The 24,371-nt window shown below is 44.9% G+C and overlaps 1 protein-coding gene across 1 annotated transcript in view; it reads right to left on the bottom strand.

Annotated features, from left to right (window-relative positions):
* Window positions 1-24,371, bottom strand: part of TANC1 (tetratricopeptide repeat, ankyrin repeat and coiled-coil containing 1) — a 223,375-nt gene that overhangs the window by 5,018 nt on the left and 193,986 nt on the right. The window contains exons 20-23 of the mRNA XM_006880820.1: window positions 6,191-6,324; window positions 4,024-4,147; window positions 3,343-3,518; window positions 1,553-1,685 (exon numbers count right to left, since the gene is read on the bottom strand). Coding sequence (XP_006880882.1) covers window positions 1,553-1,685; window positions 3,343-3,518; window positions 4,024-4,147; window positions 6,191-6,324 — 567 coding nt within the window. The remainder of the gene's footprint in view (window positions 1-1,552; window positions 1,686-3,342; window positions 3,519-4,023; window positions 4,148-6,190; window positions 6,325-24,371) is intronic.

Here is a 24,371-nt window from a genome sequence, read left to right as displayed (position 1 = left end):
CCATCTGGGTTCTACCATTATTCTACTCTAGAGACTCCTGAGTGTGGCCTTTCCACTCTCTTCCCATCACCCAGGCTCAAGGCCTCCCTGCTCATGTCTACACCCACCTCCTGTCTCCTCATCGACATCATGACCCCTTCTCAACACCTGAGACATTTTGGTGTAGTGTTTAAGAGCTGGATTTGGGAGGCTTCAGTTAAAATCCTGACTCTGTTTGTCACTTACTAACCATAGGGTGGAGGCGGAGGCATTTCAAATCTCTGTGCCTTGGTTTTCTTATCTGTAAAATGATGATACTACTACAACTTAAAGGGTCGGGGTGAGCTTTAAACAAGTTAAAATGTGACAATGCTCAGAAGAGCTCCAGATACTTAACTGCTCAGTAATAAGAAGAAATGAATCCGGAAGGATGAAGTAATAGTAGGCAAAATTCAAAAGTGATTCATTTTACAAAATATAATGTATGGGAATGATTTTATGAAACACAACCTGAATGAAGGAGAGTGTGAAACACAATGTATACAAACTCTATATGCAAACTAATATAATTTTTTTTTTTTAAAAAAGGCAAATGAAGTCGTGTTCTTTCCAAGAACTACTCTTGGTCAAATGTGCATTTCAAAAGATAAACAGTGATCTTTGCTCAACACACTCTGAATGGCATTTCACCTCCAAGCTGCCAAGCAGAAGGGATTGTCTATACTCAGAGCCCCCACTTATCTTGTCTCCATGAGATGGTACATCTCATGAGATGAGATGACCCTTCCCTTGTATACACAATGCACTGGGTTTGCAATGTGCTTCCCTTGCTCGTGGTGATGACTCTAGAACAGTGGATCTCAACCTAAGCTGCTCACTAGAACCAATAGGAGAATTTAAGAACCAGATTCCCAGCCCCACCTTACAGCTTTGGGCTTTCTTACACCCTGCACCTCCACCAGATGATCTACATTAGCTTCTGCTCTCCACCAAGAGTCCTTGGGTGCTGCAAAGCATTAGTTTCCCTGGCCGTTAACTGAAAGGTCAGGAGTTCAAGTTCACCCAAAAACTACCTTAAAAAAAAAGGCTAGTGATTTATTTCCCCCCAAAAAAATGCCAACCATTGAAATCCTCTTCTGACCCACATGGGGTCACCATGAATCTGGACTGAATGAGACAGAACGAATGATTCTACCTACACTGTCAACAAGACGATTTACTGAAACATTTAGGAGAGAGCTTCTGAGACGAAGTCTGTACAAGTCTGTTCATCCAAAGGCAGTGCCTGTTTGGCAGTTTGAATCCACCAGTGGCTCTAAGGGAGAGATGGACAATCTCCTACAACTTATAGAATCCTTCTAGAAGGTTCCCTATGAGCACTTTCCAACCCCATGGCAATGATTTTGAAAACATTTAGGATGATTTAAGGAGCCTTAGAAAAAAAGAAATCTCCATTCTCTACATTTATTTCTTGCCCTGGGGGCAAGTAAGGGTTTAGGCTCCCTCAGATTCTGTAAAAACTGAAGCCCACCTTCCTCTCCCTGCTCAATGAAGTAAGGTGGCATTCACTGACCCAGTTTGGCTCCTTTGCGCAGCAGTGTCACCACCACAGACGTGTTCCGACAACCGATGGCCCTGTCCAGGGGCCGCATGCCGCTGTGGTCCACGTGCTCGATCACCGCGCCCTTCTCCACCAGGTACAGCACCTGCAGTGGAGAGAGTTCCTGAGCAGGCGCAGGGCGGAGGGGCAGCCCCACCTCAGACTCCTGGCCCAGCTGGGCCCAGCTCCACTCTTCCTGAACATGTCTGTAGCCACTAGGGGTCCTGGGATGGAAGTGGAACTGATATAAAACAGAGGAGAGCAGCGATCGATGGCCAAAGCCCACCATCAGAGGAACTGTGACTGATATCAGTGCAGCAAACAGGGGGCGTGCGCCACACTGTACACTCACACATACAGCGTGTGCCTGCCTGGTGACCAGTCCAGTCCACCTGGCTGTGTCTCCACCACTTCCCAGCCCACAGAGAGAATACTCACCTGCTCATCGCCAGTTAGTTAGGAGATAGATTCTACAGTGAAGCCCACTTTGCTGGCAGGTGACATGGCAATGAGCACTTGAGAAACCCTCAGACCCCAACAAGAGCAGGCTGCAGGATCAGCAGCTTGGAACCAGAATAATTCAACTTTAGAGTTGACAAGAAAAAACAAAACAAAAAAACCAAAACCAACTGTAGACTAGGACTGTAAAGATGACAAGTTTGAGGCCAGAATACAGACTGATAAGGGAGCTGTCACTTCAGTGACCACGCTGACTACTCCAAATTTTCATCCTAAAATGCAGCCACTTTAGACTTTTACACGCGTATGACACGAGGCACTTCCTAATCAGCTGTTTCAAAGCGACACTGGAGCACTACCTTCCCGAATGTTGACAAAATCTCGAAAATGCCATTAGAATAGCTGAAAGAGGAAAATGTGAGAGTTCATGAAATATTTATTTCCGCAACTCAATATGAAGTTCAGAACACAAGATCTAGGAACAGACCACGTAACCCTAGCTTCATGGACTCTGGCAGACCAAGGCCCAGGTGTGCGGGGTGCTGGCTTTTTCTCCAAGCGCCACAGTAACTGATCAGCACAGCACGTGTCTCTTAAGCTGCGTCCCATTGCAGACCCACCAAACTATTCAACGCTGCTGACGCTCAGGTAACGGTGTAGTTCTCTACCATGCTGGCTCCTGGCATGTAGAATGTGACCAAAAAAAATACGGTTTCTGCCCTGGAATACATTTTGTAGCTCTTAATTCATTCAGGTTTTATCTCTTCACACATTTGGGATTGGAACTTAAGCATTTGGCAAAGAAATAAAGACGGTCCCCAAAGTATTTCGTACTCTGTAGGCTGCACTGCCTTAAAAGCAAACTATTGGGGGGAGTGTGCAAACGATTTCATTATTCCATATATATATAATAATTTTTAAAATGCCTATTCACTTTGTAAATCTTCACTGAAATCACAGTAAAAACCTTTTTACAAATGATAACAAAACTAAGGAAAAATAATGAATACAGATATTCTATGAGAAAAGAAAACCACACATGCCTGTATGTACACATATTCAAATATATATGTCTCTGTTGTACATGCGAGTTTACCACCATGGCTTTTAAAATTTAAAGAGTCTGCAAAATTCTTTACTACATTTCTGTAATACACTGCAGGCCAGGGAAATGGGAGATTCACCACAACACACAAACACACACTGACCAGTTAGGCACAGCCTCACACACACACTGGAAACTGGCTACTCTGGGAGTGCTATGTGCTGCTGGCCCTGGGCCTGCAGCTGGTGGAGGGACTGACCGTCTCTGCATCCCCGTAGAAGGCTGCCAGGTCCAAGGGCGTGCGACCGTTCTTGTCTGTCTGGTCTATCTCGGCTCCTTCTTCAACTAGATACTGGACCACCGTCCTGTGACCTTTCAGACAAGCCCAGCTTAATGCTGACAGACCCTCTTTGTCCAGAGAAGAAAGGACAGCACCTGAAAGAAAAGCCCAGTCATAAAACACAAACCTAATTAAGAAAAAGCGAAGAAGCAAACCATTTCATAACTGCAGATACTTGATCTGAAAAATGGGTCAATCAAAAGATGTGGAATTTGAAGTCAACCACCAGAAAAAAACATCAGGAGAAATCTGACATCACCCTGGGCAAAGCAGAGGGGCAGTGAGAAAGAGGAAGACCCTCAATGGGGTGGACTGACAGTGCCGTAACAATGGACGCAGATACAGAAATGAATGGGAGCCTGCAGGACTAGCTGTGGTGGACTCTGCGGAACATGAATGAGAACTGACTTGGCACCTAACAACAAAATACCTTGTTCAAGCTGCATATTAAAGATGTGGGGGCTCACTACCCAGCTTCTCTATTTCTGTGTGTGCTCAAGAATGTCCATTTTAAAATGTGAATCAGAAAGTATTCAATGGATCTGCCTAAACTCTTCCATTTCTCTACAAGAAACACAGGCAGAGTAAATGTGCGGCTACCTTTAGAAAGGAGAAATTCCACAGTGCTCAAGTGCCCTTCACATGCAGCCACCATGAGAGGCGTCCGCCCCTGCTTATCACTCAGGTTCACGTCACAGCCGCACTCCAGGAGCAACCTCACAATCTGAAAGAAACAGAGTGTCACAGCGTCCAACACATGCCACACAGTGGGCTCTTCCCTCCCTCCCTCCCTGCCTCTTGAAGCAGTCAAACCTCCCTCTGTTTAAAACCCCTGCCAGTTTCCTGGTCCAGAGCTTGTAAACGCGCTCTCCTCGATGCCTTTGAACAGAACCTTTACCCATGTGTGTGTGTGCTGTGACCAGTCAGGAAGAGTCATTCTGAAGGAGGAAATGACAACCACAATCTGCTCAAAGATAACACATTCCCAATGGGAGACCGGTGTGGGTGTGGGTGTGTGTGTGTGTGTGTGTGTGCAGGGGTCATTTGGCTGGAGCCGAACCTGCATAACCGTGGGGTATGTACTGAGGAGGGGCTCTCTACCCCATGCTTTTAGAGGATTTGAGTCTCAGAGAATGGCTCTAGCTCTATAGAGTGTAGTATTCCCCCCCGCCCCCCAAGAGTGTAATATTTTTACACTCTACAGAAGATTCTCTGCCTCTGGGTCAAGTCTTTAATAAAAACAGAACACAGAGCTCAAGTTGAGGGATGGTGATTGTTGCTGTCTATCGATGAGTTGGAACCAAACCATAGCTGACCCTTCGGCAGGTTTTCAGAGGCAGTTAATCACAAGGGAGGAGACTGCCCACCTTCTCCTGCAGAGCAGCTGGTGACCTCCAACCACGTGCCTTCAGGTTGGCAGTGGAGCTTCTTGCCACGAGGTCACCAGAGTTATAAGGCCCAGACCCGCTGAGGGAACTCTGGTATCTTAGTGGTAAGGAACTGCACTGCCAGAACAAAGGTATTCAGCTCAACTCTGCTGCACTACAGGAGAAAGATGGGCAATCTCCTCCTATTTGACTTACTGCCTCTGAAATTCTGCCGGAGGGTCAACTATGGACTGGTTCCATCTCAACAGTACACATTAACAGTAGTGAGAACTGCCCCCTTCAAGCACATAGTCCAAAGTTTGCCCTGTTCTCATCCGCACTAGGGAATTCTGGTGGCTTAGGGATAAGGAGCTACACTGCCAACCCAAAGGCACGCGCCTGCACTGAAGGAAAAACACTCTCCTCCCGAGGGGTTTACAGTCTCGGAAAACTTGCTGGAGGGTCAGCTTTGAGTTGGTTCTGACTCAAGAGAAAAACCAACACCACAGTCTTTTCTATGTAAGAACAGAAGGGGCATATTCCCACTGCTGTTTTTTTTCTTCACACACGAACAAGTTTTTTTCAATGTCTTGGTGAGAAATGAGCCACAGTACCGATACAGAAGTTGTGAGGGTGGCAGGAAACATGGTGCAAATCCCTCTTTGCAACCAAGTTCCTAACAGGAAGGAAAGTTAAAGCAAATAGTCTAAATCTGAGTGGGGACCCCCTCATGGTATCTCCCATTAATGGGCACAATAGGAAAGGGACAATAGCAGTTTCATTATGTGAATCTTAGTCTTCCTATAGCAGACCACCTGTTATCCTGTGTTTATGTCCTGTGTGTAACCCTGCATAAGGTGTGTGCTTGGTGCACAGTCATTGTTCGCAAAGTGTATGAGCAAACCCGTGCTTTCAAATGACTGCTCCCTTGGATTAAAGAAAGGCAATACATCATGCATAGTAAAAGGTGACCAGCCTGAATGACAGCAATGGATCAGGGGGGGAAATGTTTCTATTTCCAAAGAGCACAACAGAACTGCTCTTCTTCCAAATATGTGGAATGAAGATTACAGAATAACAAGGATGTTAGAGCAAATTTCTCTTGATGGGCCTCACTCACTTGCTCAGCCCAGCATCTCAGGATCCTCCCATATTTTATGGCCTGATTGGTCTTATTTTAGGACCAACCAGTCTTGTTCCTTGGTCTCAATGAGGAACATGTGCTTTACCAAATGTGTGCCTTTATGTGGGAGAACTGAGGGCAAAAGCAGAAGCCAAGTAGTGAAAGATGACCAGCAGTGTTAAGGGCACTTGGCTAAGCGTGATAGGTGGGGAGACAGGCAGTAGTGAAGTTTGTCTCCACTCACTGCTTCTGAAGCATAGAAGGACCCACACGGTACCTGCCAATGTCCCTGTCGTGCTGCACAAAACAAAGGTGGGACCCCTCGCCTGTTAGTCCGAGACACGATGGCTCCATGGTCCAGCAGCAGCTCGCAGACCTCCAGCTTCCCTCTTCCTGCAGCAGCAGTGAGAGCTAAAGGAAGGGGCAGGAGTGTCAGTACGTGCTGGATTAAAGATGGTCAGATTCTCTGATGCTCTCCTATTGAGTAGTAGAGGTCTATGCACCCTCCCTTCTTAAGCCTGGACGTGGCGGGGGGGGGGGGGTGCATTCGGTGACGGCTTCGGCCAACAGGACACAGCAGACCAGATGCTTAAAAGAGAGGGACCTTCTGCTTCCTTGGATCACTCTGTGCTAGGACTCTGACACGGTGTTGTGAGGAAGCTCAAGCTGTCCTGAGGATAGCGCATGGGATAAAGAACCAGGCCCTGGCTGTGGATGGTGGACAGCCCAGCTGAGCTCTCAGCTGACAATCAGCACCAACTATCCAGTCGTGTGTGGGGGGGGGGGGGGGGCGGGTGGGGGGGGCTGGTTCTGGAAGTGAGTCTCCCACTTCAATCAAGCTGTACCAGCTCAAGCTGGGTGAACAAGGGTGAGCCATCCCCACCAAGCCTCATCCAAACCACAGATTCATATTGCCGTTATGTACTGTCAAGTCAGAACCGACTCACAGCTAGCTCTCCAGCAGGTTTTCAGAGGCAGTAAATCACACAGGAGGAGACTGCCTAGCTTCCTCCTGCAGAGCAGCTGACAGATTCATATTGCATCCCTTCAGCTTGGCAGTTTATCTCCTTACACTAGGCCACCATAGGCCACCAGAGTTCCTTACAGAGAGGTGGTGGTTGTTCTATACCACTGATCTGTGAATGAGCCACAGCTGACCTTCCAGTGCGTTGTCTGTAAGAAGCGTGGGAGGAGACTGCCCATCTTTCTCCCACAGAGCAGCTGGCAGATTCAAACCATGTGCCTTTGGGCCTGGCAGCACAGCTCCTTACCACTAGGTCACAAGAACTCCCTACAGACTGGTTAGGGAAGTCAAACTGCCAACCTTTCAGGTCGCAGCCCAATACTTAACCTACTATGCCATTAGAATTCCATAAGCCACGATGTTTTATTCTGTCCGCTCTCCACAGCAACAGTCAGTCAGTATATGACAAGAACAGAATGTGGAGATTAGTATTATTGGCCATTTTATCTCTTATCCTTGAAGTCATTAATTTTATTTAACAAATAACTTCCTTAATCAGATAGATAAGAGGCTGTCATATCATTCCCTTAAGACTCTTAGAATCTCTTTTAATGGAATTCAGGTTCAGGATTAATAACATCAAACAAGCAAGAGAGGACGGGACTGTAGAAGGCCTTGAATGTTCAAATGAAGAGCTTGGATGTGACTCCACAGGCAGAGAGCGTCCTAGGGGCTGGGGCACAGGGTGAGATGGGAGTGATACAGTGAAGTTAGCTAAAGATAAAACAGAAACAACAGAAAGGGAAAAAACACCAAGCCAAGGTTCTCACGATCCTTCACTTCAGTAACTACACCTCCCCTTCCGAGTTAGTGGTTCTCAATCTGGGGAGGGAAGAGCGGACAGGTGAAAAGTGGGACTTGGTTAAAGAAAAGGTCTCTCATACTGTGTGAGCCACTGACTGGAGGGAAGGGAAGCAGCAGGTTCCAGGTACAAGGCCAGGCAAGGTCAGCAAGCTCTCCAGGGGAGAAGGAGACAGGGAAGGGCTGGGAGGTTTGGGGGACTCCTCAGCCAAGGTGCACCCCAGGACAGAACAAAAAGGTGAGGATTCAGGTCAGACGCTCTGATTCTATCCCTCATGCCTGCCTGGGATGAGGGCTTTGAAATACAGTCCCTATAAATTGATAGCTTCCAAGATAGAGCTAATGTCCTCACAAACTGGTGAGCAGACAGAGAACACAGAATCAAAGACGGGCCTAGGAACAGAAGCTTCACAGAAGATGGAATCCAAATGCCAACGAACACAGAGAACGTGTTGAACTTCATTAGTAAGTCAAGTAATTGAGAAATTACTGTGGTGGGGTGGGAATCTTGTACAATAGTGGTGGGTGATTCACTCTGCAAAATGGCTTTGCAAAGCCACAGACAAATGTCCTACAGCCAGGAATGCCACTGACAGGCACGTGCCCTCAAGTAACTTTTGCTCAAATGTACCAGGAAACATGTACTAGTCATTGCAGTCTAAGACTGGAACCCACGAAAATGCTTATCAATAATGTTGTTGTGTGGCTGAGTCAAGTAGAATTCATGGTGACCCTTCGAACAATAGATCTAAACCCTGTCCTATCCTGTGCCATCCTTAGCATCTGATATACCTGAGTCCATTGCTGTCATCACTCAGTCAATCCATCTAACTGAAGGTCTTCCTCTCTTTCACTGACCCTCCACCCTTCCAAGCATGATGTTCCTCTCCAACAAATGGCCCCTGGGAGACTGAGCCAAATTTGTGGTATAGTCAAACGAAACGATACCAAACAGTATGGAACAAAAATGCTTAAGCAGCTAAAAATGCAATAAAATGTGCCAGTCTCACAAACTTAAAACCAATTTAAATTATCAGAGCATAAAAAAACAAGTTCAATGTGACCTCTTTCACTGAGCCATCCAGGGTCCTCTGTTAGAGGACTGGGGAAAGTCGGCAGTGCTGGCCTGTCCTTCAGCTCTGTCTCCTGGGGACTACAGTGCTGTCAAGATCAAGAGAGGAGAATGCACTAGAGTGCGCGTGTCTAGGTTTGTCTGTCCTCCTCAAGGCCCTAGGAGGACAGACAGCTGCCACTACCCCCACTTCCAATGAACTTGGCTGTGGTTTTAATCTCCAGGAACCAACATTCTCCTAAGTTCCCAATGCACGGGCACACATCTACTTGACATCTGGGTCTCATCTCCCTTTGACAAACAATGGTTCCTCTAAGGAGCAAAGTCTCCATGGCTCATCCTGAGGGACACAATGTTGTGTACCCGATGACCTGACTTCTACACACATTACTCAGAGACATCCAGTCTGCCCTATGGATCACCTGAGCCCCGATTCTCACCCATGGCTCACTGGTTTTCTCAGCCAGGAGTCTGAAGAAGTGGGACTCATGGGAGTGAACAAGTGGTGGGCCAGACAGGTCCACTGTCTGCTGGAGGCCCAATGATGCAGAGCTTGGACCAGGAAGATGACAGTAAACACAAACACTCCCACTTGGCTGCCTGTCCTCAGCGTCTCTGAAAGCAGTGAGAGAGGACTTCTTGGTGACTTCATCACAGACCAGTGCCTGGTGAGGGTTTGCATGACAGCCCAGAGAAATAGGGAGTGGTGTATCGTCCTGGCCAACGCCTGACTATTCTGTGGATGACGATTCACTCATCCTCCAACTTCAACCTGCCTCTTTCCTGGAAGAATAGCATCACATTTCATGGGGAAAGTATTTCTGAAGGGATCTCTTGACTTATTTGTAAAACCAATAGCCTCAAGGGTTCAAGGATAAAGAACAGAGGCCACAGAGTAAAAGTTCTGATCCCTAACTTCCCCAGGCCTCTAGTTCCCATGATGTCCCAATATCCAAAGCAGCTGTAATTTCCCCCAAGTTGTTGTTGTTATGTGCAGTTGAGTTGCCTGCGACCCATAGCCCCTCTGAAGCCTGTCCTGTCCTGAGCCAGTCTCATTGATTCTGACACACCAACTCCCACTGCCCCAGTTACAACTCACCCAGGGTTTTCCTCTCCTGCACGTCCCGCCACCCTTCCGAGCAGGATGTCCTTCTAAGGCACAGCAAATTCTGATCACATGTTTTAAAAAAAAAATATTCACAATTTCTCTTAACCCTTCAGGATATTACTTTGCTTGTAGTTGCAACGTGGTCTCTCCTAGCTTTCTGAGGAAGTAGCTGGTAAACTCAGTAAGAGTAGATGAGTTTGAGTTGGTGAAGAGACAACCTGCAGGTCAGGGCTCTCAGAAATGAGGGGCACTCCGGGGTTTTAGAGCCAAGGCCACACACAGTCTGGTGTCAGAGACTGACTGCTGGACAAGAGCCTTGAGAATATGGTCTCTTGAACATTCTCAGTTACCATGTGTGATCATAACAAATCTACAAAGTCTCTGGGGTACAGTATCCTCCTTTGTAAAGTTAATGGATAACATCAGATTTAAGAAGAATCCAAAGATTTAACAAGTATTTAATTATAATTTTGTCCTTTAAATGTAAATTAACTTTTAAAAAAGCATACATAATCAATTCAATACCACCCCACATTTACTGTTACTCAATTTTAGTACTCTGTGCCCTGCTAATACATCATCAGTGACCTGGGTAACCTTTATATGGTTGGTAGTCTACACAAGGATGCTCATGTCATCTGTTTATTCAAAGAATTTTCCCCAGACTGTAAAATGGTACAACCACTCTGGAAGGCAATTTGGCGTTTCCTCAAAAAGTTGAACACAGAAATTCCATTTGATCCAATTATTCCACTGCTAGGAATATACCTCAAGGGAAATAGAACTGAGACACAAATGGAGAAGTGTACACTGATGTTCATAGCAGTGATATTCACAATATAGAGAAAATGGAAACAGCCATCAACAAATGAATCAACTGAGAAATTATAGTACATTCAAACGATGGAATATTTATGCAGCAGTCAGGAGCAATGAGTCAGGAAAGTAATATATAACATGGTGGAGTGTGGAGAGCATTAAGTTAAGTAAACTCACTCAGTCTCATAAGGACAAATATTTATGCAGACCATTATTGTAAAATAGAAGGATTACTAGTAAGATTACTAGTACCAAAATCCAATGGGGGAAAGGGAGGGAGGAGAGAGACTGAAAATCGGGAGGGGAGAAAATCATGAAGTCATAGAGTTTGGTAGTCTGGGGGAGGGGATAAAGGAATTAGGGAAGATCCAAGAGTGACCTGAAAAGGCAGGGTAATGGTATGAATCAATGGTGATTAATTTTATAAAACACGATCTATGGGAATGATCGTATGAAATACAATATGATTAGAGGAATGTGTGAGACACAATGCATATAAATAAAACACATATATACAGAATTTGTAAAAAAAATATATAAAATTAAAATAATTTTTTAAAAAGTCCCACAACCCTAGAAGAGTCATTTTTCCATTACAGTTACCATCTGCTTTACTGATCCAGGGAACTACGGATATTCCCAGCCCAATGAAACCATATCACAACACGGAAGCCGATGCTATGGTTGGTCTAGATTGAAGGAGTCATACACAATCATGTTAATCTATTATTTAACATGCATTTCTATGAACAGAAATATATTTATATCAGTTTTTCTATAGTGATGCACTGGGACGTCAGGAACTCATCCTGAAATGTTTAGAAACCAATAGCCAAGGTGGCCCCAGCCACTGTGAGAGTCTAAACACGTGAGTCCTGGCCCCATCACAGTTACTTATCCATGACGCCCAACAGCTTTACATGCACAATCTGGAATGTTCTGAATATGACTCCTCACGTGGTGTATGAAATTAAAGCTCCGAACACAGGTCCGCTACCATTCTTTCCATTTATTCTCTGCCATTTTACTGCAGATAGGGACCTCCTCATCTTTCTCTCTAGTTGTATGGATACCAAGGAGTGGACAAAAGCACACGTGTGTACACAAATCCATGCATGCATACACACACACACACACACACAATCTGGGCAAACTAGGCCTTAAATGCAAGGTTTCTGCTGCCGCTGCTCCAGATCCCCCCAACCCCCTCCTGACATACACACATAAAAGCACATCAGAAAATGACAGCCCAGCACTAAAACTAGAGATCACATGACCACACTTTATGGTGGTGGTGACTGACGGAAGCCAGAAGTTGGAGCAGCTGACACAGGGACAAGAGCATCACCCCTGGTTTGGCGACAGAGGGGGATTCCATCTTCCTCCCTTTCCTTCACAGCTGAGCTTTTGGTATATTTAGGATTAACTTCCCTTTGAGGTGATTAAGCACCTATAAGCACTAAGTCTGTAAGAGTCTCGCTCAGACTTTGCTTGAGCTTAAAAATAATCACATTCTGCACACAAACTGTGATGAGGTTCTCATTTGGAAACAGGGCAGAACAACTGAGGAGGACTGTGTCTTCCCATTCTTACTCAGACTGACATTTTCAGGCCCCTCACTCCACATTCTGGAGGCGAGGATGCATTGCCAGTTTGAGCCACTGCAAGGACTGCAGGATACCATATTCGGAAACAAGTGGGACCAAGAACAATGAACAAGCTTAAACAAACAGAATCATGGCAGTGCGACTCAGGAATTTCAACTATTCCGCCAAAAAGGCCCTATTCCGTCAAAAAGGCCGACCTCTGAGCTGATGGACAGCTTTTAATCAGGGTCAACTCCTTCTTCCTGACGAGAAAAAAAAGAGGAAAAAAGGGGAGGGGGGCAGAATCTCTCCTGGGAGCTGAGCACCATCTAGCTTTCTGGCCAATGCAAGAGAAAGATGAAGAAATGAAGACCTGGGGTGAAATGAAGCTGTAAAACCAATAAGAACACCTAGCCTGTTCATGGTTCAAGCTGCGCACCACTTGTTTTATTTGTAAAACTCTAAACAAGATGGTATTATTGTTAGTCAACGTCCATGAAAGCACAGATGCAATTCACCAAATATGAATCATTTTACCTCAGCAATACTGACTTCTGTCTTAAGGTCATGAATACATTTGTAATGGTAGAAGTTTAGGGGAAACCTGATTACTGAAAACATATCAAAGAGATAATTAGTGTCATAATACAGGCCCTTATGGGATCTTGGGCAAATTGAAGTTGCCTGGGTGAAGCATCTGCCTTACACATATTCAAGTGCCAACTGCTTGAGAGCACTGTCATTCCATAAATAGGACATTTTATAAAATTTAATAGCATATCTATCACTCAGTGACACTGGGATGTGCAACTCAGGTTCAGGTAGATGTGCAAGAAGGGACTATAATAGCAGGTTCTCTATATGTCATGAGGAAAAACCAATTGTTAGAAAAGGACATTCTGTTTCATAAGCGAGGGAAACCATCAATGAGATGGACTGATGTGAGAATTACAACAGTCGGCTCAAACACACCCGTGATCGTAGAGAAGGCACAGTACCAGGCAGGAATTCATTCATGCACAAGCACTTTGATACAAGAGAGAGACAAAGAGAGAGACACAGAGAGAGAGTGTGTTTGTGTAGAATGGCACCACGTTCTGGTTCACAGTTGGATGTGGACAAAGTGGCTTGACTTTGCATGTAGAGGATAGTAAGGCAACTTATTTTTCCATCTTATCCTGCAGATGCATCTTTTTAAGAAGTGAGTGGAAATAGAAAAATGGACAAGTGTGAATATTAGTAGTAAGCAGTACCGAATCACTGGATTCAAGCTGATTCTGACTCCTGGTGCCCCTTTTAGGTTCTGACACTGTAAATTTTTATGGGAAGAGACTGGCCCATTTTTCTCCCACAGATTTGAACTGCTGACGTTGAATTTTGCAGGCCAACACCTAATGTACTACACCACCAGGACTCCCTAGTAAGCAGCACAGCTCTCAAGAATGTAAACTAATCAGGACAAAGATGGACACCATGAGATGTGACCAAGGCCGTGCAGTCTGAAGGGCAGGAGACCCGCTGGCCTCAGCCACTCAGTGGAAAAGGAAGAAACATGAGTAAAGCACATGACATGCTAGAATTTTGCCAAGATTTTACCTAAAAATTAAAAATGTAGTAAGTAATTTTATAATTTGATTTTTAAACTCTTGACCAACCACCAACATCCACTCTGCAACTCTTCTGTTTTTATCAATTCACCTCTGAAGAGCTGTGATGTAGAGAAATTGAGCACCATGTGTGGCAGACGGTCATTTGAGCTGGCTTATCAGATGGAGGGCCGCAGAGGCTGGCCCCAAAGTCCTTCAACTTACTCAAAGTAGCGCCTCCTTGGCCCTGACCCCACCCACAAAAAAAGACCAGGCAACAGTCGTAACCCCCAACCTTCAAGAATCAGGGCTAAGAAGTCTAAAAACCAAACCTAATACTTTTGCTTTGTTTGGCATTTCCTTTCATCACTAAGGAAGGGGAGGATTTCCTTAGATAGGAAAACATACAAACAGCTGTAAATTTGTTTCCACAAATTTTAAACAGAGAAAATGAACCATAAATAAAGCTTGCCTATGCTATAAATGTAACTGATGAGGAGATGCACCCCTGCCAGCCCTGAGGTCTGAGGCAGCTTCCAGCATGCCCGGCCTCTCTCCAACTTGCTCAGTGACTGTGAATGGCAGGCAAGGCTTCCCAGAGAAGTTCTGAATTCAAGAAGTCTTTTGTTCAGACACCCCAGTGACCTTTCCTTATTGTTCTCCACTTGGCAAAGTGCCCCCAGGAAGGCCTGGAGCCCCTCGGGCTCTCAGATGGGGCCAACAGGGCTGGGGTGAAAGAGGAAACCAATGATAATGGCAACAGCGGACAAACAGGCATCATTGCCTCCTATTCAGTATTACCCACTTTCATGCCAGTCACTGTGAGAGGCTGAAACCAGGAAGACACCAAACCTGGCAATAGGAACGTGCACAATCTAGTTGTGAAAACACACCATCAGTCTCCATGCCTGGGTAATGACTGAACATGAATCTCAAACGGTCAAGGCAGTCTTTAAAAGACTAACAGGACCTCTAACCTACACCATATCACCAAAACTCTTCACCTACCTTCACAAAACAGCTGTCAGACTCTGTCATTTAACTATTCATTGAAGTATTCTGTCAAGATCAAATGTTTAACAAACTCTTACTATAATAATAATGAAGACTGCAACCAACACTGCAGTAAATAACATCTACTGAGAACTTGCCTACTAAGCACTGTGAAAAATGTTCTGGGCAAAGTCTCATTTAATCTCTGCAAGAATTCTTTGATTGAAGGATGATTTATTATATCCATTGTAATAAAGAGGAGACATGGAGACACAGAGGGTTAAAGTATTTGCCTGAAATCACAAAACATTTGTCCAGAGCCAGGAACTGATCTCAAACAGCCCACGGAATATGGAGCCACATTCTCAACGAAACAAGACAACCCTAACATATTTGAAGAGCATATAATGGGACTTATAAAGTGCATCCTTGTGTTCAGCCAGTCCCAGGTACTGCTCTGAACTCTCCACATCTCACTTAAACACAGCTAACATTGGTAAGTCAGTGTCATTACTATACCCATTTTGATGAAGAGAATAAGGTCCAGAAAAATTAAACAACGTTGCTGAGGTCACAGAGAGTAAAGTCAGAACTGGGACTTGAGATCCCATGTCTGGATTGTAACTGAGTTCCTAACTGGTACACTTCTTCTAGGAAGTTTTTAATATATGTGTCTGGTGGTGCAGTAGGCTAAGAGTTGGTCATTTAACTGAAAAGTTGGCAACTTATAAACTTCAGTTGTTCTGTGGGATAAAGATGAAGCTGTTTCTTCCTGTTAAGACTTACAGCTTTGGAACAGAAAGGTTGACAGTTCAAATCTACCAGCTGCTCAGTGAAAAAGAGAGAAAATTTCTTCTTGTGAAGACTGAAGAGCCTTAGAAACCTGGTAACTGTGAGCTGGAACTGACTCAATGCCACTGAACATGTGAGGCGTTATCCTAAAAGCTGGCTTTATTTTTTTTTTAAACCATCACAGTTGGCTAGCTGGTCTCAAGCTATCTTAATGGCAGGCACATGGTTTTGCAAATCCCCAACAGCTGTGGGATTACAATAAGACAAAAAGTGCTTTCCACACTGGGCAACAAGACTTGAGGCAAGCAAGTCCTGTGACGGCAAGACTTGAGGGAGACTGGAGCAAGATCCTGCAGAGCACAAGACCCTGGTGATGGTGGTCAGGAGACTGTGGCAAGGTGTGACCTGAAGCTTCTTGCATTTGTGCTGGCCACAGTTAAAGGGTGTTTGGGGGTTGGTTGTGGGTTTTGTGTTTTGTTTTTTTTGTTGTTGTTGTTTCTTTCCTTGTTGCTGGATGCTTGAAGGAGAAGCTGACTTATAACTGTCCTGAGGCAAACCTTGCTTTACAATGTGGAAATGACAGCTGAACTGAAATCAGAGACTGGACAAATTGAGGAATTGTGCCTTGGAACTTGGGCTAAAACCTGGACCTGTTTTGGATGATAATCTTTGCCTCCCATACTCTCCAACTGACTTCCCTAATAAACCCCATTCTCAGTACCAGACTGGAGTCTGTGAGTCAACAGTGAATAAACAAACCTCTTGCTGTAGGTGTGGCTCTAGAGGCACCATGGGACTGGGCTCTTTATCTGCCTTTTGCTCTGGGGCAGTGAGGGGATGTGCTATTTTTACTCCTTTTTGTCCTTTCAGAAAGATGTTCAGGGCCCTGGTTCCTTCATGTCCTGTTTTCTGCTCTCTAGACAACTTGGTTTGGTTGGATTTATTTCTTTAAAACCATAGGCTCAGAAAAGGCTTCTTTCTATGAGGAAATACTTTCTCCCAAAGACAAGAAGACTATATAATCACTGAAATGCTATCTCTTCTATTTCTGGTAACAGAGATGAAAGCCCAAACAGTAGCTAAACTTGGTGAGTACTTAGGACACTACAGCAGGAATATCTGTGCTGCTTCTTGCACCCTGTTTCTGTCTTAATTGATGTCCTAGTCTTAACATATACTAATTCAAATAAGCCTCCTCAAGTCCTTTGAGGAATAATGAATATGATAAATAACAAAAATTCAATTTAGAAACCATTTCCTTAAATATGGATACTATAAATCTTATTTTACACAAGCCACAGCTTTAAACAGCTGTCACATCTAAACTGTTACAATGTTCACATTTCTGATGGATTCTCCCACACACCACAATAATTTCAAACATGTGCTGTGTTCTGCTCTTCAGTGGCCTAAAGGCAGGGAGGGCCTGGCTATGTTCAGGACACCACATATGCATATGCTACAATAAGAACTGGAAAGAAATAATCACAATTTTTCTGTGAGGTTATGCATAAGCATGCTATAATCCTTGTAGGACTGAAATACCAGAAAACAGGTTTGTAAGTAAAAGTGCTTTAAGATACCAAAATGTAGACAAGATAAATAACATTACTCTGCTGAAGTTTTTGCTAATGACTAGGAGGTACTACTCAGGAGAAAGATGGATTCCAGTACTGCAAGAACAACTTGACAGTGAATCAACTCAACTCACAGCCATGGAGTTGGAACCAACTTACAACTGAACATCCAGTGGATTTTCAGGGGCTGTAAATCACATGGGAGGAGAATGCCCATGTTTCTCTCACAGAGCAGCTGGTGGATTTGAACTGTGTACCTATGGATTGGCAGTGAAACTCCTTAGCCAATAGGCCACCAGAGTTCCCTATGGATAGACAGGCTTCTAGAAAGTGGTCAATCTACCAACTCATTGTTACAGGTTTCCAACAAGCTCCTGGCCTAAATCTCCTCAGCCCTGTCCTGTAGGGCAGAGACACATGGGTCTATTAACTTCTGCTGCCCGTTAGGCTCTAGAATGCACAGGGGCAAACTCCAGGGGTCAGCCAGAGCAGGAGAGAGCAGGGTAGGGGAAATCCAGCACATCTCAGTTCTTACCCCTCATCTGCCTCCAACCACACCTCCCTCTTCCCAGAATCCTGGGTTACTCCCTTCTCAGTATTCTAGATCACCCTTTTCCACTTTCCCTTCTACTTCTCTGGGTCACCCCTCCCCCACATCCTCTACGGTGTTGAGTTACATAGTTTTACTCTCCTTGTTCAGAATGGCAGAACCTTGGATTTCTGTGCCTACATCTTACCGTACCTTCCTAAAACACACACTGCAAGGGCAAGAATGCTTTGGCAAGAATTTCCAAACACCAATGCTGGTGAGATACTCACAGTCTACAAAAATGCAACTGAAAATCACATAGCTCTTCTCTAGCATACATTTAGAAAAGCCAACTTAACCCACTCTTTTGTGTCCAAACTATCAATGATAAGAGCTCCCTCCTTCCGCTTTCTCACCTAAATGCCTGTTCTTAGGTACGCATGCATATTTCTTAGCAAATAAAAGTATTATCTCCCTCCAAAAGTCCTAATGAATAAAGGGTCATTTTAAAAGCAAAAATCGCACATCTTTCTACTCTCCGAGGTGCATGCACTGGGATGGCCTCGTGTTTAACAAGCCCAGCACTCCACCCTCTGAGCGAACCTGCAAAGGCAAGGCTGAGCACTTCTTCCCTAGAAGGACTGGAAGGGCCATGAAGTAGAGAAATAAACCAATGCCAAGGTAAAAAGTGGAATTCAGAGCAAGGTTAAAACATAAAGAACATAGCTCGTCACCGAGCTTCACAGCTCAGGGTGAAGACAGGGCTCACACCACCCCAAGTGACACAGCCTCTACCCAGAATTCTTTCCAGAAGTAGAGGAGAGGATACTTATCTATACACAAAGCTAAACCTATACAGTGTAAAAAGGGAAGTGTTGTATGATACAACCAAATAAACTCATTTTAGAGACAATCCAGTCCTTGGAAACAGAGGAAATTCAAGTGTTTTTAACACTCTGGCAATAGACTGCATGCTATGTGTAATGATGAAGCGCTTTTGGAAAATATTTATCAGTTAAAGGCGCACTGACTTGATATAAAAGAACACACTAAATATTTCAGCAAGACTTCTTTTTTTTTTTTTTTTTTCCAGCACTGTCTCTTTTCAGCAAGACTTCTAACTGACTCTGCTGGGGCATCACCTTTCAGAAACCAGAGGGGCAGCTGGTGGGAGCAGGCTGCCAGCGGGCAGGACATCGCCTTGTGCCTGTGAAGGCCTGCAGGCAGCCAGGCTCCAGTACACTCAGGAACACTAGCAGGAAGAGAGCCTGGTGCTGCTGCTGCTTGAGACACAGCATGTCCAGGGACAGGCAGTGAGGAATGGTGGAGGACAGAAGGGTTACAAAGACCGTGATGGGGTTGCAGGGGCCATTCTGTTCTTCAGTCATGCCCACACCCCATCTGGTGACTGTGAACTATTTCCAGTGATACAATCTAGCCCTCAACCCACCTGCCACTCCAACGGCTCCAAGTCACCCTGGACCACAGAAGGACATGATCTGTGCTACAACACAAGTCAGGAGCCTGCATCCTCAAGCATGACTGGACTCCTGGCCCTCTCCACCACCAGTAAATACCTCCAGTGCTGTCATTAGGTGCTTTCGAGTCAACCTTGACATAAGGTGATCTTATTTACAACAGATCAAAACTCTGCTGGATCCTGTGCCATCCCCACAATCTCTGTGATGCTTAAGCCTAGTACTGCAGCCCCTTAATCCCTTCTACTGGATGTATTTCTTTCTTTTATTGGGCTCTGTTTTTCCAAGCATGATATCCTTTTCCAGGAACAAAAATATTAATAAAAATCCACTACTGTGAATTGATTCCATCTCCTGGGAGTCTGTATGCAGAGAACTGCTCCACAGGGCTGCTTTTCAGGGGCTGTGATTGCTGGGAAAGAGATCTGATGGTGCAATGTATATGGTACTCTTAACCGAAAAGTCAGCAGTTCAAGTGTACCCCTCGGGAGAAGGATCATCTCTCAAGATTCAAGCCTCACAATGTGGGAGGGTGTTAGGAGTTAGACTCAACAGAAGTGAGTTTTTGAGCCATCTTCTGGAAGTAGATCACTAAGCCTTTTCTCTGTGGTACCTCTAAGTAGATCTAAACTGTGAATGGTTTGGTTAGCAGCTGGGTATTTACATAAACATTTGTGCCACTTCTTCCCACAAGAAATAGTCTCAAATTATTATGCAAAGTAGTCTCCATACCTTTTCAACCTGTATGCAGAGCAGATTATCCGAGAGGCTAGGCTCTATGAGGAGAAGCGTGGCGTTAGAATTGGTGGATGATCTATCAACAATCTGCGTTATGCAAATGACACAACCCTGCTCGATGAAACTGAGGAGGACCTCATGCACTTACTGCAGAGGGTCAAGGACTGCAGCCTTCAATATGGACTGAGGCTCAATGTGAAGAAGACAAAAATTCTCACCACTGGACCTATCGGTAGCATCAGGATGGATGGCGAAGAGACTGAGATTGTTCACAGCTTCAGTTTGCTCGGCTCCACGGTTAACACTCTTGGCACCAGTAGCCAGGAAATCAAAAAACGTATTGCGATGGGAAAGTCTGCGGTTAGGGACCTTTCTAAAGTACTCAAGAGCAACGCTGTCTCTCTGGAGACTAAGGTGTGCCTGATACAGGCCATGGTTTTTGCAATCACTTGTTATGCATCAGAGAGTTGGGCAATGACTAGGGAGGACAGAAGGAGAATTGACGCCTTTGAGCTGTGGTGCTGGAGAGGATCATTGAATAATAATGGCTGCCAAGAAAACAAATAGATTCATCCTAGAGAGGGTTAAACCAGGCTGCTCCTTGGAGGCAAGGATTCTGGGGCTTCACCTGACATACTTTGGACATGTTGCCAGGAGAGACAGGTCTTTGGAGAGGGACATCATGCTGGGTAGAGTGGAGGGACAGCACAGGAGGGGAAGACCCTCTATGAGGTGGATTGATTCAGTGACTGGGGTAATCGGGATGGGTGTGTCAGAGGCAATGAGATTGGCACAGGATAGGGCAGGGTTTAGGGCTGTTGTACATAGGGTCGCTATGAGTCGCAAGCGACTCGACGACACATAATAACAACAAGAAGTATCTGTTCTTAAATTATATGCCTGTTTTCCTTAAAGTCACTTTCCACATGGTTAACACAAATGTGACAAGCACTGGACTAGGAATGTGCTGTCCAATCTAGTGGTCACTAGCCACAAGTAGATATTTAAGTTTAAATGAAAAGAAAAGCAAGATTAGAAATCCAGATCTTCACTGATGGAGTGTGAGCTCAGGAGCCCAGGAAGCTTAACTGCCACCTGACTGGATGTCACAGAGTGAGAACATTTCCTTTATTGCAGAAAAGTCCAGTGGAAGATGCTAGTCACACATACAGCCATGCTTACAGGTGAGCACAGGATGGAGACTGACCTCCATGGATTTAGGTGAAATAAAGGCAGACTGGTAAAGAGTTCTGCTGTCAACTTGAAGGCAGGCAGAAACCACCAGCCCCTCTGCAGGAGATACAGGGGCAATCTCCCCTCATGGGATTTACAACCTCTGAAAACCCACTGGAGGGCAAGTCGAGTCAGTTTCAACACAATAGAAAAAAAAAAACCAAGACAGATCCTTATTACAAAACTCAAACACATTGTGGTTGAGTAGGAATTAACTCATAGCTGAACCTCCAGTGGTTTTTCAAAGGTTATCAGTTGCTTGGGGAAACACTGCCCATTTCTCTCCTTCACAAACCCTGGTGGACTCCAGCACCAGATGGTAGCTACATTCAGGTTAACAGTGCCACTCCCTACAGATGATGTGACCAGTGTTCCCTTATTATACAGGCAAAACAATGCAACTAGTGGTACAATGGTTAGGTGTTTGGCAGCTAAACAAAAGGCTGACAGTTTGAACCCACCTAGCTGTGACTGCAGGAGAAAGGCAATCTGCTTTCATTAAAAAACAAAAAAACAACAAACTCTCTGGGAGCAGAATTACAGAACCGGCTTGATGGCCTTCAACAAGTGCTATGATTGAGAAATTATGGTGCATTCCCATAATGGAATACTATGCAACATGCAGAAGCAATGATCTTGTAAATTACTACCTAACATGGGAGGGACTGGAGAGCAGTCTGCTAAGTAAACTAATTCAATTTCATAAAGACAAATACTGTATAGGACAATTATTGTAGAGCATGTACCAGGATCCAAGAGGGGATCACTGAGGGGAACTGCAAAGTCACCCAAAGGAGTCCAGGGGAGAAAAAGTCTCATGACAAGCCAGGCATTATTTGCCTATAAAATGTGAAGTAATAAATAGACGACCTCAGCACCCTGTGAATAGTGAGAAATTCTGAGTAGACGCACACAGTGCAGGCTCATCGTAGCCTCGAGAGTTGCCTGGAGTTTAGAAACACAGTTCCTCTGATAATTCGCAACCACATGAAGTGACCAGTGAATCATCTCTGATCATTTAAGTTTGGGCTGACTTACACCAAACACTGACATGGAAACAGTACCTGAAGTTGGTTGGGCGTCTGCTGGGCTCAACTCATGGTTCAGGCGGACCAGAAAGCCTCACACCAGGAGCCTCTGTCCAAGTCTGAATGATGACAGGACAACAGGGCTTCACCAGCCTCCAGGACATTGCTAACAGCTGAGCACATACACCAGCAAGCCCACCCTCATTTGCTCGGAGCTGGCCTCTAATGGGTCCATTCCTAGTACTGATTCTCCTCCTTCTGATTCTTCAGTGGCAGGAAGGAGATGAGGAATTGGTGGTTTAGTGGTAGAATCCTTGCTTTCCATGCAGATCTGGGCTGGATTCTAGTGAATGTATTTCAAACACAGTCACCACCCATCTGTCAGGAGAGACTGCAAGTCGCTATGATGCTGAGCAGTTTTCAGAGAAGCATTCAGAATAAGACAAACCAGGAAGAAAGGTCTGGTAATCTTTTTTTTTTTAAATCAGCCACTGAAAATCTAATCACTCGCAATGGTCTGATCTATAACCAATCACAGGGCAGGAGCAGGACTAGGAAGGTTTCCTCCCACCGTGCATGGGGTTCACGATCAACTGAAAGCCAATGCAAAACAAGAGGAGGAGAAGAGTTAAAGAACTGGAACCACATAACTGATGCTTGAAGGGCTAGGCTATCCAGGAGATCAAGCAAAAGGTTCCAAAATGCTAGTGAAAAGGGAGCCTTAGCCTTAAAATTTTTCTGCTTCCTATAAATGCTAAAACCTACCACTTTTCACTCCAAAGATTTTCTCATGCTGTGGGTTTACCACAATAAAACCCCAAACTAAACACTGCAAATACTTTAGATGTCTTAAAAGTTGATTTTACACTTGAAGCACTATTTTCACATAGAGAAGCACAATTTCCTTTTCTGACAAGTCCACCCATCAAAGTGAGATGTCCAGTGCAGGACTGTCCACCTACAGTGAGGGCTGAGTGAAAAGACTACAGTGTGCTCACTGGCTTCCTGCTCCCCCTTTGCTGAAGGTTCCCCCAGGTGCCGCTGCCATGGGACTTTCACCTACAACCTGACAGAAATCAGCTAAAGGAGTGAAAACCACTTCTGAAATAGCAGACACAGATTCCTAAGGGCCGGTCTAGGTGGTAAAGTGGAGAAGTACTTTATGCCTGAATTTAGTGTCCCCCATTTCCAGCCCGTGACCCTGCTTCCAGTCCAAGGCTGTGAAGGAGAAAAGACAGGCAGGCAGTTGAGTTACAAACACAGCAGAGTTATTGCTAGGAAATAAAGACAGGCAGAAGAGGCAAAACAGAACTCAGGGACTCTGACTTGAAACCTCCATCAGCTGGAATTTTAAAACCAGGCTGCTTGTAGCTAATGCAATACTAAGTACACAAGCATAAAGTTATAAAGGGTTCAGAAAGAAATAATGAAAAGCATTATCCTTACAAAGCTCTGGCTGTTCAGGCATCTTCCTACACCCTAGCTGGAGTCTGGGAAGAAGATCAGCAAAGCCCATTTTGGAGTGATCTGGACACAAAGAACCATTGACCACACCCAGGAAGGAGGCCCCAGCAAAACCAGGAAGCAAAAACAATGTACACTGTCCTGCAGCCCACACTGCCTGGGGAAGGGTTCCTTGTCTGGAGTCCATGTTTCATGAGAACAAGACTATAAAACAACCCCACAGATCATGACCTTAAGTTGCCTGGCTGCTTTGTGGGTCCCCATTCAGGGTCAGGACCCTCTGTTGACCTAGCAACAGTTGAATGCACAGCATAGATCTCATATTCTGGACAATGCAAAAGCACTTGTGGAAAACCCCACATTTCTAGATAGAAAACTTTCCCCACAATTTCAAGGCTCTTTTGCAGTTTAAATTGCCTCACAAAGAACTTCAGCCTGAGTAAATTCACCAGAACTCCAGCTGATGAAGGATGTGGGTGTCTTCCCAGGCTGTGAAAGTGGTCTGAAGGTTACACACAGAGGTTTGTAAGGGAAAACAAACCCTTGGAGAACATGCAACCAAAGTGCTCCTTAGAGGCAAGGATAGTGAAACTCTGTCTCATATACTTTAGGCATGTTATATATAATATA

Source organism: Elephantulus edwardii, unplaced genomic scaffold (genome assembly GCF_000299155.1).
Source record: "Elephantulus edwardii isolate Elephantulus edwardi_28Jun2011 unplaced genomic scaffold, EleEdw1.0 scaffold00010, whole genome shotgun sequence".
Lineage (NCBI taxonomy): Eukaryota > Metazoa > Chordata > Mammalia > Macroscelidea > Macroscelididae > Elephantulus > Elephantulus edwardii.
This window is presented reverse-complemented; position numbering and strand designations above follow the sequence as displayed.